Source organism: Hibiscus syriacus, unplaced genomic scaffold (assembly GCF_006381635.1).
Source record: "Hibiscus syriacus cultivar Baekdansim isolate YM2019G1 unplaced genomic scaffold, ASM638163v2 tig00116962_pilon, whole genome shotgun sequence".
In the NCBI taxonomy this organism is placed as follows: domain Eukaryota; kingdom Viridiplantae; phylum Streptophyta; class Magnoliopsida; order Malvales; family Malvaceae; genus Hibiscus; species Hibiscus syriacus.
The window spans coordinates 4,823,204-4,837,242 of record NW_024063488.1 but is presented as its reverse complement, the minus strand read 5'-3'; the positions used below and the strand labels follow the sequence as shown (position 1 = coordinate 4,837,242).

The window sequence follows — 14,039 nt, the reverse complement described above, 5'->3', positions numbered from 1 at the left end:
TTTAACAATCCCAAACCATGTATAAACACGACTAGCTCGAACATCACTTTAATCAAGCTATTAAATACTTTCATAATTCATTAGTCAAAAATCCACGCTGGCATCTTTTTTTTTAATTAAAAAAACCGTCAATTATTTTCTTTTTCTTTTTTACCTCATAATTCATAAAGTACAAAATCATGATCATAATGTGAAGTTTTGTTTTAGCTTTTGTTTCCTTTTAAACTGTGAAATTTTCGTGTTTTCTTTTAAAATTTAGTAAATCAAAATTAATTGACCGATATAAATGCGGCAGAAGCTTTTGCTTTTTGCCTATTGGTCAAACTCAATAAAAAATTTGTCCACACTATTAATCAAATGCAAATAGAGGTACTGGAACTTTTGGTCCACCATTGCTAACTCACGTATATACGTGGTTTAGTCATTTTCACATGTCAGATGGGGACAAAGTCGATATGTTTCAAGAGGGAAACTGAGGGATTAACGAAGCCATAGAGGAGAAGTTAAACCATGGCGAGACTTAGCTCCTTCTTCTTCTTCATCTTCCACGTTTTCTTCATTAATGCAACATGTTGCAGAGGGAAATCACAGGCGCAGCAGCTTGGAAAGAAGCACGTGCCTTTCTTCATCTTCGGTGATTCATTTCTGGATGCTGGGAACAACAACTACATAAACACCTCGACTCTTGACCCAAGCTAATTTTTGGCCTTACGGTCTCACTTATTTCAAGTTCTACCGGCAGGTTCTCCGATGGACGTTTGATGCCCGACTTTATTGGTGAGAATATCGATTTTTTTGTTGTTGTTGTTTGGTTAACCAACACATATTCTTTTTGCCTAACATGATCTTCTTTCTGGTCTCATCATAGTTGTATATATTTTCATAGATTATGTGTTGTTTTGTATTGTAGCTAAACGTGCAAAGTTGCCTTTGATTCCGCCATTTCTGCAACCTGGTTTTCGACGATATTACCATGGGGTCAATTTTGCTTCTTCTGGAGCTGGTGCTCTTGCCCAGACGTTTCAAGGATTTGTACGTCTTATCTTCTTCCTCAAACTTGTTTTTTCGTTCTTTAAAATTCATATTGTTCAAACCAAATTGCATATGGGAATCTTACATTTACGTATATTCAACTATTAAAATTTTGGATTTAAAATGAATAATACTTTATAATTTGATTGGATGGTAACTGAGGTAGCCACTTTAATTGGCTGGATGCACCAACTGGCTTAGGGTCCACTAATGTATATCCTTCGATTTGTCAAACATCATGTGGGTGAGGCCCAAAGAAACTTATTGGTACCCTGTCCAATCTTCACCAAAAACATCAAACAAACAAAATTTCAACTTGGAGACTAGCTTAGAGGCTCAATGATGTGTCAAAGGAACGGCCATGGAATTTGTGAGAGAAAACAAAATATATTTTTCTGTCTTTTTTTGTTTTGTGAATTGGGTTACTCAATTTTCAGGTCATCGACCTTAAAACACAGCTAAGCAACTACAAGAGGGTAGCGAGGTGGTTTAGACTGAATTAGGGAAGGATGAAGGGCAGGCAACAATATCAAGAGCTGTACACTTGTTTAGCATCGGAAGCAATGATTACATGAGCCCTTTCTTGACCAATTCCACTATCTTAAACAACTACAATCACTCCACTTATGTTGGGATGGTCATCGGCAACCTTACAACAGTCATTCAAGTAACCCATTCTTTCTTTCCTGTCTCAATTGCACATGTTTAGCTTAAACCGCGAGATGATATATATTTGTCGTCTTTTAAAAATGATTGTATACGTTTTAAAATGTGTAAAATATTTGATGTTTGAATTGACAGGAATATATAGAATAGGAGGTCTGAAATTTGCGTTCATCAACTTACCGGAACTAGGTTGTTTCCGGGGATGAGGATAATCCAGTCCGAGAACAATGGAAGCTGCTTGGAGGAAGCAACGAGACTTGCAACTTACATAACAAAGCTCTTTCGAAGCTCCTACTTGAGCTAGAAGAACGATTCAAGGGTTTCAAGTATTCACTTTTTGACTTCAACAGTAATCTCAGGCAAAGAATGAAACATCCTTTTACATATGGTACGTACGGTAACAAGCAAATTAAAAGATGTTCTCATTACTAACTATGGTTTTTACCCTGGTTTTTTTAATGAACTTGACACCGTAGGGGGACCATTAATTAACATAAAGATATGGTTTTCATAATTATATTTTAAAATTTGAACCTTTTCTAAATGATATGATGATGGTCAAAAGGTAAAAAGGCATAATTTAGCAGCTTATTTGAAACCTCGAGATCTTGCCAAGCCAGCTTAATTGGAAACCTTTTCTAAAGTTTCTTCGTAAAGAGCCGAGTAATTTTTTTTCACTATGATAATTTGATTTGGACTGCATGCATTTCACAGTATATAAAGACACTGCCAAATATGGAAATGGAACTACATGTTTGTTTCCCGAGAAAAAAATTCTTATCGACCTAAAAGAAATATAGAGAATTGCAATTAACATTGGGTGGAAAATATTTTATTGTGTAATGAAGGTTTCAAGGAAGGGGAGACAGCATGTTGTGAAGTGGGCAATATGGAGGAGTATTCAGCTGGGGGGGGGAAAGGACGGTGAAGGAATTTCAACTTTGTAAGAATCCCAAAGAGTATGTGTTTTGGGACTCTTTCCATCTCACCGAGAGGATCTATAAACAATTGGCAGATCAAATGTGGGGTGGAGAAACTAGCATTTCTCATGACGTTGGTCCTTACAATATGAAGAACCTATTTCAAATTTATTAATGCAAATTTTGGATATGGTACATACTATGATTCTATATATATAGCATTAAGTTCATTTCATCAATTAAATGGTCACTTTGGTAAGTATTTTTCATTCTTTTCTTAGTTCTTTGCCCAATTCACCTTTCCCCCCCCTCCATTGGTTAATTTTTAAATGGACCAAATTGAATTTTTATATTTTGGAGGGTCAAAATATACTTTTAACATTATTTAAATTTTAAAGGGATAAACTCAAATTTAACCATTTTAGGGGAGGCAGGGCTTTGGATCTACTATGCAAACGAGCATATTCTTGACTAAATCATGTGGAACTAGAAAATTTAAAGGGATCTGGATTAATTTAAGTAATTTTAGAATAAACAAGGATCAAATATACAATTAAGCCAAAACAATGGAAGCCTCCAGACGCTGATTCGGTGCCTAACTTTGGATAATTTTGGGAGTTGCAACTCTTGACTATTAAAGACGAGGGTAAATTTGATTATCAGAATTGAAAAGTCAGCCAAATAGAAAGTTCAATTTTTTTTTGTCGGCGAAGAACTGTAAGAATTGAAAAATCAAAAGCCAGTGATAAGAATTAATTTGCAGTTGCGGGGAAATTTCTAGCATATCAGAGGATTGAATCTTCCTTCATAGGAAGCAGACAACTATATGTCATGCAAACTGTAAGGAGTGCGTGTTTAATTATGTGGCTATCGTGTTGTATTAGTTAGTATTGTTTTTTACACTGATACGACAGTGTTGCTCGACTGGTTTAGTTGAATTGTCTTGTTTCTTCATTATTTCCTTTACCTGTTCTGTGTGTTCTTCGAGTGATTGAAGGAAAATCCAACCGTACGACATAAAGAATGGCCAGTTTAAGGGTGTTCCTGTGTTGCTTTCTTATCACTGCAAGTTCCATCAACCTCGTATGCAGCCGTAGTCTGCAAAAGCATCATGCCGCCTTGTTTGTCTTCGGTGATTCACTCTTTGATCCTGGAAATAATAACTACGTTGGCACGATTGGTCGAGCAAATTTTTATCCATATGGTGAAACCTTCTTCAACCACCCCACTGGGAGGTTTTCTGACGGTCGTTTAATCTCCGACTTCATTGGTATAACACAAATTTCTCAATCTTTTCTTTTTTTTTTGCCTTCTTGTAGTTAAATTATGAGAGTGTCTTAGTGTTTTGGTTAATTCTTCTTGCAGCCATGTATGCAAATTTACCGCTAATTCCTCCGTATCTTCAACCTGGGAATCATCAGTTTATTTACGGGGCCAACTTTGCTTCAGCTGGAGCTGGTGCTTTGTCTGAAACTTTTCAAGGATTTGTATGGCTAATTCCTAATGCTTAACAAAAAATTTCTGAGGTTCTTGTTGGACATTGGTTTCTTCATCATTTACAAGTTGCTGATTCAGTTGAAATCCAGGTGTAGATTTGAAGACTCAGTTACGTTATTTCAAGAAAGTGGCAAAGCTGCTGAGCCAGGAACTAGGTGATGCAGAAGCCATGGCCTTCTTCTCCAGAGCCGTATATTTATTCAACGTCGGAGCCAATGATTACATATTACCTTTCACCTCAAACTCCACGGTACTTGAAACCTTCTCCAACAAGAATATGTCGGAATTACGTTATTTCAAGAAAGTGGCAAAGCTGCTGAGCCAGGAACTAGGTGATGCAGAAGCCATGGCCTTCTTCTCAGAGCCGTATATTATTCAACGTCGGAGCCAATGATTACATATTACCTTTCACCTCAAACTCCACGGTACTTGAAACCTTCTCCAAAAAGAATATGTCGGAATGGTAATCGGCAATCTAACCGAGACCATCGAAGTAAGTTTAATATACTTCAAGTGTTCTAGTTATAGATGCTAAGATTCATGAACCACTCCATGTATATCTAATTTCGATGATGTTACAGGGAATACATAAGAGTGGGAAGGAAATTTGGGTTCTGAACATGGGTCATTGGGCTATACCATCCCTGAAAGTACTTGTACCTGGAAATAATAACGGTTCCTGCTTCGAACCTGTTAATGAACTCGCTAAACTGAACGATGCAGCTCTGCCTAAAGCCCTTGAAGAGTTGGAGATCAAACTAGATGGATTTAAATACTCCATGCATTATTTGAATATTTCTTTTGGTGAAAGGCAGAACAATCCCCATAAATATGGTATGCATCAAGCCATTTGATGTTATTTTAGTACTTATCAATGGCCCCCGAAACGCAAGTTACATATGTTTTCTTTTCAAGAAAAGTATAGCATGTTTGGGAAGCGGTCCATACGAGGAATTGACAGCTGCGGCGGGAGGAGGGTTGTGACAGAATATGAATTATGTTCAGATCCTAGTGAATATGTGTTCTTCGACTCCCGGCCATCTTTCCGACAAGGCCAACGAGCAGATGCGAAGCTCATGTGGGAGTGGAACACCCACTATTACGGGGCCTTACATCTGAAAGCATTGTTTCAAGCATCATTGATTTGATCCAAATATCATCATCTCAACATAGTTCTGTTCGTGTTCCAATAAACAAAGCCTTAGAAGAAGTGCTGAAATGTGAAACTTTCTGCCAAGAAACAGAAGCTACTTGTTTTTGTAGAGATTTTATAATGTGTAGAAGAGAATAAATCCCTTTAAAGCTTAGAATAACCAATGGTTTGAGAGTAATTAACTTGCTCCCCCCTTTTTTCTTACAAATTTACACCACATTCTGCCAAAGTAACAAGGAAATTTGTAGCATCTCATAGGACTGAATCGTCCTTCGTGTAGGAAGCAGGCAACTTATATAAATTCATGCAAATAAGGAGTGTGACATAAGAATGGCGAGGTTAAGGTTGTTTGTGTTTCTTTCTTTTCTTTTTACTGCAAGTTTTATCAACCTCGTATGCAGCCGTAGTCTGCCAAAAAAAAATAGATGTCCCCTTCTCTGTCTTCGGGTATTCTTGGTCCGGGAAAAAAATAACTAAAGACACTAGTGCGGGCAAATTTTTCATATGGTGAAACCTTCTTCAAGTACCCCACTGGAAGGTTTTCTGGATGTTTAATTCCAGACTTTATCGGGGGAACACAAAATTACTCATTTTCCCCTTTTCTAGTGAAAGTAAGAGTGTGTTCTTAGTGTTCTCGCCAATTCTTCTTGCAGCCGAGAATGCAAAAATACCATTTATTCCACCATATTTTCAACCTGGGAATCATCAATTTACTCATGAGGTCAACTTTGCTTCAGCTGGAGCCGGTGCTTTGTCTGAAACTTATCAAGGATTCGTACGGCTAATTGCTAATTGCTAATGCTTAAACAATAAAAAAATGATTGTCCCTTGTTCCATATAATGGGGTAAGGGGAGATAAGTAGCTGTGCCCCCAACACTAGGTTGAGAGCAACTTCCATAGAAGACCTCCGAATTATGAAATACCTTCCGTGAGACTCCCCATGACCTCAAGGTTAAAAACCTTATGCTCTACCAACTGAGTTGGATAGTCATCTCTAAATGCTTAAACAATAAATAATCTTAATATAGGCCAGGATGTCTTCAAATTTGTTCTATATATTTCAATTTCTCTGGTTCTTAATGGGTATTGGTTTCTTGATCATTTACAAATTGCTGTCTTAATTCAAATCCGGGTAATAGATTTGAAAACTCACTTGAGTTATTTCAAGAAGGTGGCAAAGGTGTTGAGACAGGAACTAGGCGATGCAGAAACCATGTCCTCTCCCAAAACTGATTTGATTTAACATTGGAGCCAATGATTACATATCACCTTCCATCTTTAACTCCATTTTACTTGAATGCATCTCCAAACAATAATATGTTGGAATGGTGAATAACAATCTAACTGAGACTATCAAAGTAAGTTTCCATGTACTTCAAGCATTCCCTTCCAGTTATGGCTGCTAAGATTCATGAACCAATTCCGCGTATATCTGATTTTGATGATGTTCCGGGAAACACATAAGAAAGGAGGAAGGAAACTTGGGTTTCTAAACATGGTGTCATTGGGATGTATCCCATTCCTGAAAGCACGTGCTCCTGGAAATAACGGTTTCTGCTTTGAACAAGCGAATGAACTCCCAAAACTGCACGATGCAGCTCTGCGTGAAGCTCCGGAACAGATGTACATGAAACTAGTAGAATTTAAATACTCCATGCATAGTTTGAACTTTTCTTTCAGTGAAAGGACTAACAATCCCAAAAATACGATATGCATCGGGCTATCTTATTACATACATTTTTTTACTGCGAGTTTGTGACTTTTACATAAACAAAATAGCATCAATGATTCATAAAAATCGAAGAGATCGAAAATATATTCACAATCTCGACCTAAATATATTATTATGAAAAGAAAACGAAGCATATTCTAGTCTAGATGTTTGTTTTGCTTTTCTCTTCTCTTTTAAGGTTTCAGGGAAGAAGAAATGGCATGTTGTGGAAGTGGTCCTAAAGAGGTATTCCAAACCGTGGTATGGCAAAAAAAAAAAAAAAAAGAATTATCCTCCAGAATATTTATTCTTTTGACGGTAACCAATTTTCTGAGGAGGCCACCAAGCAGATTGCAAGGCTTATGCGGGAGCTGAATAGCCTTTATTACGAGACGAGGCCTTACAAGTTACAACCTGAAAGCATTATTTGAAGCGTGGATCATTGATTTGATCCAATATCATCTAGCGTAATTACTTGTTAGTTGTTTAAATAAATAAGCCTCCCAGCAACAAGACACTAGTTCTTGCAGAGATTTCCCTAGTCTTTATAACACAATAACAGAATACAAGACAAATCCCATTCGAAGCTTACAGCCTCTGCCTTCTTGTCTGAAGATAGTCAAATTTTCTTTCACAGAACTGGATTTGTAGTGTAAAAGACAAAAATTTGTATCCAAGTACATTGAAATACAGCTACTTAAATGGAAATAGATTATATTGCTTAAAATACAACAGAAAAAAAAGGTAACCCTTAATACTTCATGCTGACAGCTTTTCTCATGTTAGGTCTTCAATGGAGCCTTTTTCTCTCTATCAGAGATCCGTGCAGGGGCTGTCGAATGTGATTTGAAGCGGCCTCTCCCTCCTTCGTCTTTTTCCTGGAAAAGTCCATATTCATATTGTTCAATTTCATGTTTCATTAAAAATACACTTGCCCTTGCCCCCAGCCAAAGCAAGTTCTTAAATTGTTGGAATGAAATTGCAAAGTCATTCAGAACAATCAGAACTACGAACTGAGTTTTTTACAGTTTATACCTTTTTCTTGACAATCTGAACAACATCTTCATCCTGCAGAGCTTGGCTAAGGCCACAATGTTGAGGGTAGTGCCTTGCACTTGTGCCCCAGACCAGAACGTATTTGACATCCTTTATCAAACTCCTATGAATGTGATGCAGAAATCTTCCACCGAGCACCCCGATCCTATCTCATGCCAAGAAAAATTAGTCAGCAAACTTCCAACATCAATCTAACAGTACATAATATTAGAGGTGAAAAACGACGAAACATATGCGTACAGCAGAAAACCACAGGATCACTGAAATCAGGTTGCTGCCCTTGTGGCTTTGTATATACTCGAACAAGCCCCATCTCTTCCCACATCTTTGAAAGTAATCTTATCTAAATTCAGCTGCACAAGCGACAGGCATATTGTCATGTTCAAATTACATCAAGTATGAAACTGACAAGTAATATATGTCTGCAACTGTCGGCATTGATGTATTGTAGACAGCATTTTACTTTCATTTTAACAGGGAATGATCATGGAACTTAATAAAACATGAAGACAAAAATAAATTATCAGATAGTATCAAATGTCATTGTGTTATAATGGCACTGAAGATTCTTGCATTTTAAAACTATTAACATACTCTTTAACTTCCATTCCATATTTAATATTGCCAAAAAGCCATTAACATTTAAAAAAAAGATAAAACATGCCTTCAGATTGCAGCTTATTACAACAGAATTAGGTTGCCGGGCTAACTTATCCACATCATCAATACCGATGACATCTATCTTGTTGTACACATACACACTAATGTATTTGCGGTTTCCTTCGATGACATCTATAAGATCATCCACTGTGGCATCCTCACGAAATAGAACCTGAAAGTGTACATCAGGAATATGTCAGAATAAGTAAGAAAACACCATTTGAAAGAATTGATAAATCAAATGAGAAGTTTAATCGTTACAAGACTCCATACCTCCGCATTGTGAATCTTGTATTCATGTAAAATTGATAACAGAGTTTCTCATCCACATGAGTTAAAGGTAATGTACTGTTGAAAGAGATGCCTCCAGTTTTTTTTTTTTTTGAAATATCTGCAAGAAACCCAAAATGAAGGACACATCAGTAATGCAGAATTGAAAATTTATAATAATTATAATAAAAAATCAGAACTTTTATACAATTTGAACTAGTTAATGTTAAACCGTTGTGATAAGAAAATTATTCATTTTTCTTTAGGCAAACAACTAAATGATATTTTAAAACATAGAGATGCCTAATGTATTAATAATGATCCACATAGACAATGTTAGCAATGAACTTACTTGAGGCGGTCTCTTGTTTAAACGCAAACCCACGCTTCCAGTTCCTTGGTTAATATTTGGCGATGACCCTCACTCTGGGGTTTTCATATTAGATTACACAGGCACAAGGCAAGAGAAGTCTCCTAAAAAATCTTGAATAGAAAAAACTACTATTATATAGATTCTTACTTTAGAGGCATCAAGAACCATAAGTACAAGATCTGATGACTTCGCAACAGCAATAACCTGATAAGTGAACAGTTTTACAAGTAATCTCAAATTCAAGAAACTATTCAACTAAACTAAGCAATAAGAATGGAGAGAACAAATCATAGGTACGAACAGAAAGAAAAAAAAGAGATGTAATATTATCATTTTCCACGTGTACTCACCACGAAAAACATTAAGCATTTAATCAAACAACATTCAGCTAACTTTTAACAGATACCTCACTTGGCAACGATAGTTTTATACCAAGAAATGACAACACATATCACCGGGTAAAATTAGAAGCTGCAAAAATTTCACCTGCCTCCCACGTCCTTTGCCTTCAGAAGCACCTTCGATAATTCCAGGAAGATCCAGCAGTTGAATCTTAGTATCATTGTAATGTATGATACCAGGAATACATGTAAGTGTAAACTCATAAGATGCAGCTTCTGAATGTGTTCCAGTTAACATGGTTAAAAGGGTTGATTTCCCCACACTGCATTGCATTACAACACAATAGTTAACCCTCTTTTCAAAGAACAATGTCAACATAGAGTATAAAAACACCTGTAAGTATGTATATTCTTACAAATGCATGTTTACACAGAAAGCAAAACATATATTTTCCTACATAGTTGTGCAAGTAGATGGAGTGAGTAGGCTAGAGAAGAATGGAAGATGAAGGTACTGGCAGTAGACTGATATCATCACTACATCATTTATCGTAAGTGAGATAAAACCAAAATCATCTTACCGAAGACCAGGCTTCTACTTTTGCAAACCCATGAACTGCCAATAGTTCTCAATAACTTATTAAAAAATAGAGCATGTGCACTCGAACGATAAAGGTGCAGACCTTGGAAATCCTATTAGCGCAACACGTCCATGACCAAATTTTGTAACTTCAAAACCATCTCCACCTCCACTAGAACCCTGATAATAGATTCAAAAAGCAGCTTTAAGGAGGGGGGAAATTACATGAAAAGTGTAAAGAAAAAGTATTGCAATTATAATAGGTTACCAGCCGGGAAATGAACAACATAATCACTTGGATCGCTCAGAATATATCATATTCAATATCTAGCCACCCCAGCAAGAAAAAGAAAAACTGGTTTGAGCATGTTAGATATGGGCAGGGAAAAATCTATTAAGGGACTGGGAGGGGTTGTTGCCCCTCCCAATTTTTAGATTTAAATACTCAATAGAGCCTGTTCTTTTGATATAAAACAATTAACCCCCCTCAATGTTGCTCTCCGTCCCGGATATGGATAGGTTACTGTAAAAAGAGATCAACCCACCTAGAAGTGGAAAACCAAAGCTATAAAGCTTAAACAATTTAAAATAGTTAAAATGACAGGAAACTGATATTTCATTCAACACTTCAAATTGTTAAAGAAACATAAATATTGATTGTAACACTATTCGTATGCACAAACATTAAAATGTGGCAAAGAAAAGAATTTGAAGAAAACTATGCGTTGACTATATGCATATTTTAAACGGTTACAATCCATGTTTAGATAAGAAATTAGAAATATTTAGGTGGCTCTAGTAATTGTGTCCTTAGCTTTGCAATCTTTGCCTTGAGCTGACCAAGATGGTACTCTGTGTATTCAGTAAATATTAAATATAACAAATGAAAATGTTTTGGAATGAAGTAAAAGTAAAACCAGATAACATATACAGGCACTTACGCATGTAAAGAGATATGAACACATACCTGTGGCCTTTTTTTGGGTTCGCCTCTCGGCTTCAATTTCTTTAATCCTCTCAATCCCCATATTTTTTTTCTGATTTCAAAGGCACGGATTTAGCTTCCAAAAGTGTAATTATAGATTCCGATAAACTACGAATAAGTGAAATTGGCTAAATTCTAAATATCATGCAAAACCAGTGCACATTGAAAGAAAAGGCAATCTTTGGAAAGAACCCAATTACACGAGACGAAAGAAGGGCAATTTGGAACGAAAACCAGTTTGATGAGAAAATGATGGGAAAGAGAGAAGAGAAACTTGAGAACGTTGAAAAAATTCCCTTATCTTTTTTTTTCTTTCCAATCTCACTCGATAAGTAAATCAAATTAAATAATGAAGGGGGAGAGAAACTGAATGCCGATCGTACCCGATTGAAATCAAGTTGGTACTAGAAAAGTAGAAACTTGAAATAGTAGTGAAAGAACTTTTGAGAGGAGAGTGTTTAACGAATGACTCACCGAACTGTGTGAAGCTCGACTCCACTCAACAGCTGAAAGAGGTAGAAAGGAGAGGAGAAAAAAAGAAGAATTTCAAGTAGAACAGACAATAAGGGCTTTAAGCTCAAAAGATAAAAGTAATGGACTTGATTTGGAAAGCACATTTGCTTTCTGGGCCATAATATCTGGACTTCTGGGTTTTCGCCGATTTGCAAGTATCTTGCTCGGTACTGATATGTGTTTAGAGAGTTTATAAAATATAAATTTAAAATATGTAATTATTTAAATTAAATTTATTTAATTATTTTTTATTTTATAATATAAAAATAGTTTTATATATTTAAAATGATAAATTTAATTTAAATTATAACAATTATTATTATTTTATTAATATTTTAGAAAAAATAATTTGTAATTGGATTGAAAGTTAAAGCTAAACCATCTATTTATAAATTGATAAAAAAAAATTATATAAAATATAACATAAATTGAAATACAATAAAAATATAATAAATAATAATTAACACAAATTAAGTAACCTCAGTGGTTGAAGGATTGTTGTTATGGCTGAAAGTCTTTAAATTAATATTATAAAATAGGTTGTAAAATATTTTTTATTATTGATAAAATTTGTCAAATTTAAAAATAAAAAATCAATCTCATGAAGGTATTTATGTTACTTGAGTGATCTTATATTTGACAGTAAATAAATTGTTAATTTAATTTAAACTATTTTTTATTTTTTGATTAATCTAAGATAATTATAAGCATAAAACGTGAATGATTAGTCATTAGACTTGCTCCAATAGATACAATGGAAACAATATCTCACCAATTTGCTCCCATGTTCTTTAACTCATAATGTTCAAATGAGTTAATTGCACAAAATTATGTTTTTATTTTAAATTGATTTTAAATTTTTAAATATTTTTAAATATTTTTATTCTAAATTATATTATATAGTCTTAAAATATTTTATATCAATACTCAAACTATCAAATTAATTTTTTTAACCAATAAGATTAACCTATTAATAAAAAGTTAAAACGACAAAATATTTATAATCTAAGGACAGATATAACTTGAAATTTAGCAACCAATTTAAAATAGATTCCTAGTTGAAAAACATCGTAGGTAATTATCAACATGGATAGGAGGAACGGGTGGGGCGATCATCCCCATAAAAATTTCAAATTCATATATATAATTTTATATTTTCTTTTTAATTTCGATTAAAAATCTATTTTTGTTCATGTAAAATTTTATAAATTTATCGTCCCTTAAAATTTTATAAGTTTATCGTCCCTTAAAATTTTATAATTTCTTCCTTAACATAAAATCCTACATCCGTCCCTAATTATCGATGCTCTAATATTGTCTAGATATATTACCATAGTTGTGACTTGTACTTTCAAAAAATATTAAAACCGGGAAAAAAATATTTGTTAGATACCTGATAAAATCTTCTCATAGAAATATTAAAAGTAGTATTACAATGATAGCAGTGATGTTGGTAGATGATTTTGTATAGAGGTTATCATGTCGACAACAACATCCCATTGTGAATTAAAACTATAATTGTTTATTGTATAGAATAAACACGCCTGCGAAATCAAAATAGTGAATCGGAACTCAAACTTTCAGATATGTGCCTTGTCCGCCCAAATGCCGGCGAGGACCAACATGCAACCCAAGCCTTACTATTGTGCGACACTTGTTTCCGTTGACTGAACATCATAGAACGTCCGGAAACTCGAGCAACGAGACATTCGTTATGCAAGTAGCTTCATAACCTCAATTCCTTCTAGTTCCACAATTTGCCATTGTCATTGGCATTTTAAGTATTTGGAGATTGATCTACGTACTTCCCCAGCTAAGCTGATGGCTTCTCTGTCTTCTATTCAGCTATGAACAGAATGTCAGAATAAGCAAATAGAACCTCATTTAAGTAATTAGCTGTAAAGTAGGTGTAGGTATTCCGTAGTATATGTTGTAGATATCGACTCTTTACACCTCTTGTGGAATTTGGTCGACAACAGTTTCAGAATAAGCAAATTTGCTTATCCACCGAGATTCCACCGGATCAATAATCAGAGTGTGTGGAACACGGGTAAGTAAAAGATATATCCTAGTGCCAAAATTATGCGTACTCCATACAGATATATTTATATCTTAAAAAAGATTAATGAATGTATTTCAAATCTCCTGAGTCATGTCCAGCTCATATGTCTCAATTTTCCAGAAAATGTAAGAAACAACGAAGATGTCCACAGGGTGAGGGATTCCACATCCTCCGAGAATAAACAATTATTTCACCCCAAGTTTATGCAAGAATAAATAA

The 14,039-nt window shown here is 35.0% G+C and overlaps 2 protein-coding genes, 1 long non-coding RNA gene and 3 pseudogenes across 3 annotated transcripts; 4 read left to right on the top strand and 2 right to left on the bottom strand.

Moving 5' to 3' along the window:
- Nucleotides 1-453: 453 nt before the first annotated feature.
- On the top strand, nt 454-2,878 carry LOC120190692 (annotated as a pseudogene).
- Nucleotides 2,879-3,544: 666 nt separating this feature from the next.
- On the top strand, nt 3,545-4,418 carry LOC120190691 (GDSL esterase/lipase 5-like). Its single transcript, XM_039193742.1, has 3 exons — nt 3,545-3,888; nt 3,984-4,105; nt 4,205-4,418. Exons 1-3 carry the CDS (start codon nt 3,642-3,644, stop codon nt 4,208-4,210), a joined length of 375 nt encoding a protein of 124 aa, XP_039049673.1. The 5' UTR covers nt 3,545-3,641; the 3' UTR covers nt 4,211-4,418.
- A 317-nt stretch (nt 4,419-4,735) lies between these two features.
- On the top strand, nt 4,736-5,263 carry LOC120190288 (GDSL esterase/lipase 1-like). Its single transcript, XM_039193385.1, has 2 exons — nt 4,736-4,949; nt 5,031-5,263. Exons 1-2 carry the CDS (start codon nt 4,736-4,738, stop codon nt 5,261-5,263), a joined length of 447 nt encoding a protein of 148 aa, XP_039049316.1.
- LOC120190287 lies at nt 5,030-7,411 on the top strand (annotated as a pseudogene).
- Nucleotides 7,412-7,429: 18 nt separating this feature from the next.
- LOC120190694 lies at nt 7,430-8,170 on the bottom strand. The gene is made up of 2 exons (XR_005522636.1): nt 8,016-8,170; nt 7,430-7,858 (listed from the first exon to the last, which is right to left on the bottom strand). It is a non-coding gene; the product is annotated as an uncharacterized LOC120190694 (long non-coding RNA).
- A 105-nt stretch (nt 8,171-8,275) lies between these two features.
- LOC120190693 lies at nt 8,276-10,448 on the bottom strand (annotated as a pseudogene).
- Between the last annotated feature and the right edge of the window lie 3,591 nt (nt 10,449-14,039).

Bases quoted from the DNA above. Each gene is read 5' to 3' on its own strand.
- LOC120190691 (XM_039193742.1), top strand. From the start codon at position 3,642: ATGGCCAGTTTAAGGGTGTTCCTGTGTTGCTTTCTTATCACTGCAAGT. The intron at 3,889-3,983 runs GTATAACACAAA...TTCTTCTTGCAG, and splicing joins TTTAATCTCCGACTTCATTG to CCATGTATGCAAATTTACCG.
- LOC120190288 (XM_039193385.1), top strand. From the start codon at position 4,736: ATGGGTCATTGGGCTATACCATCCCTGAAAGTACTTGTACCTGGAAAT. The intron at 4,950-5,030 runs GTATGCATCAAG...TTTCTTTTCAAG, and splicing joins GAACAATCCCCATAAATATG to AAAAGTATAGCATGTTTGGG.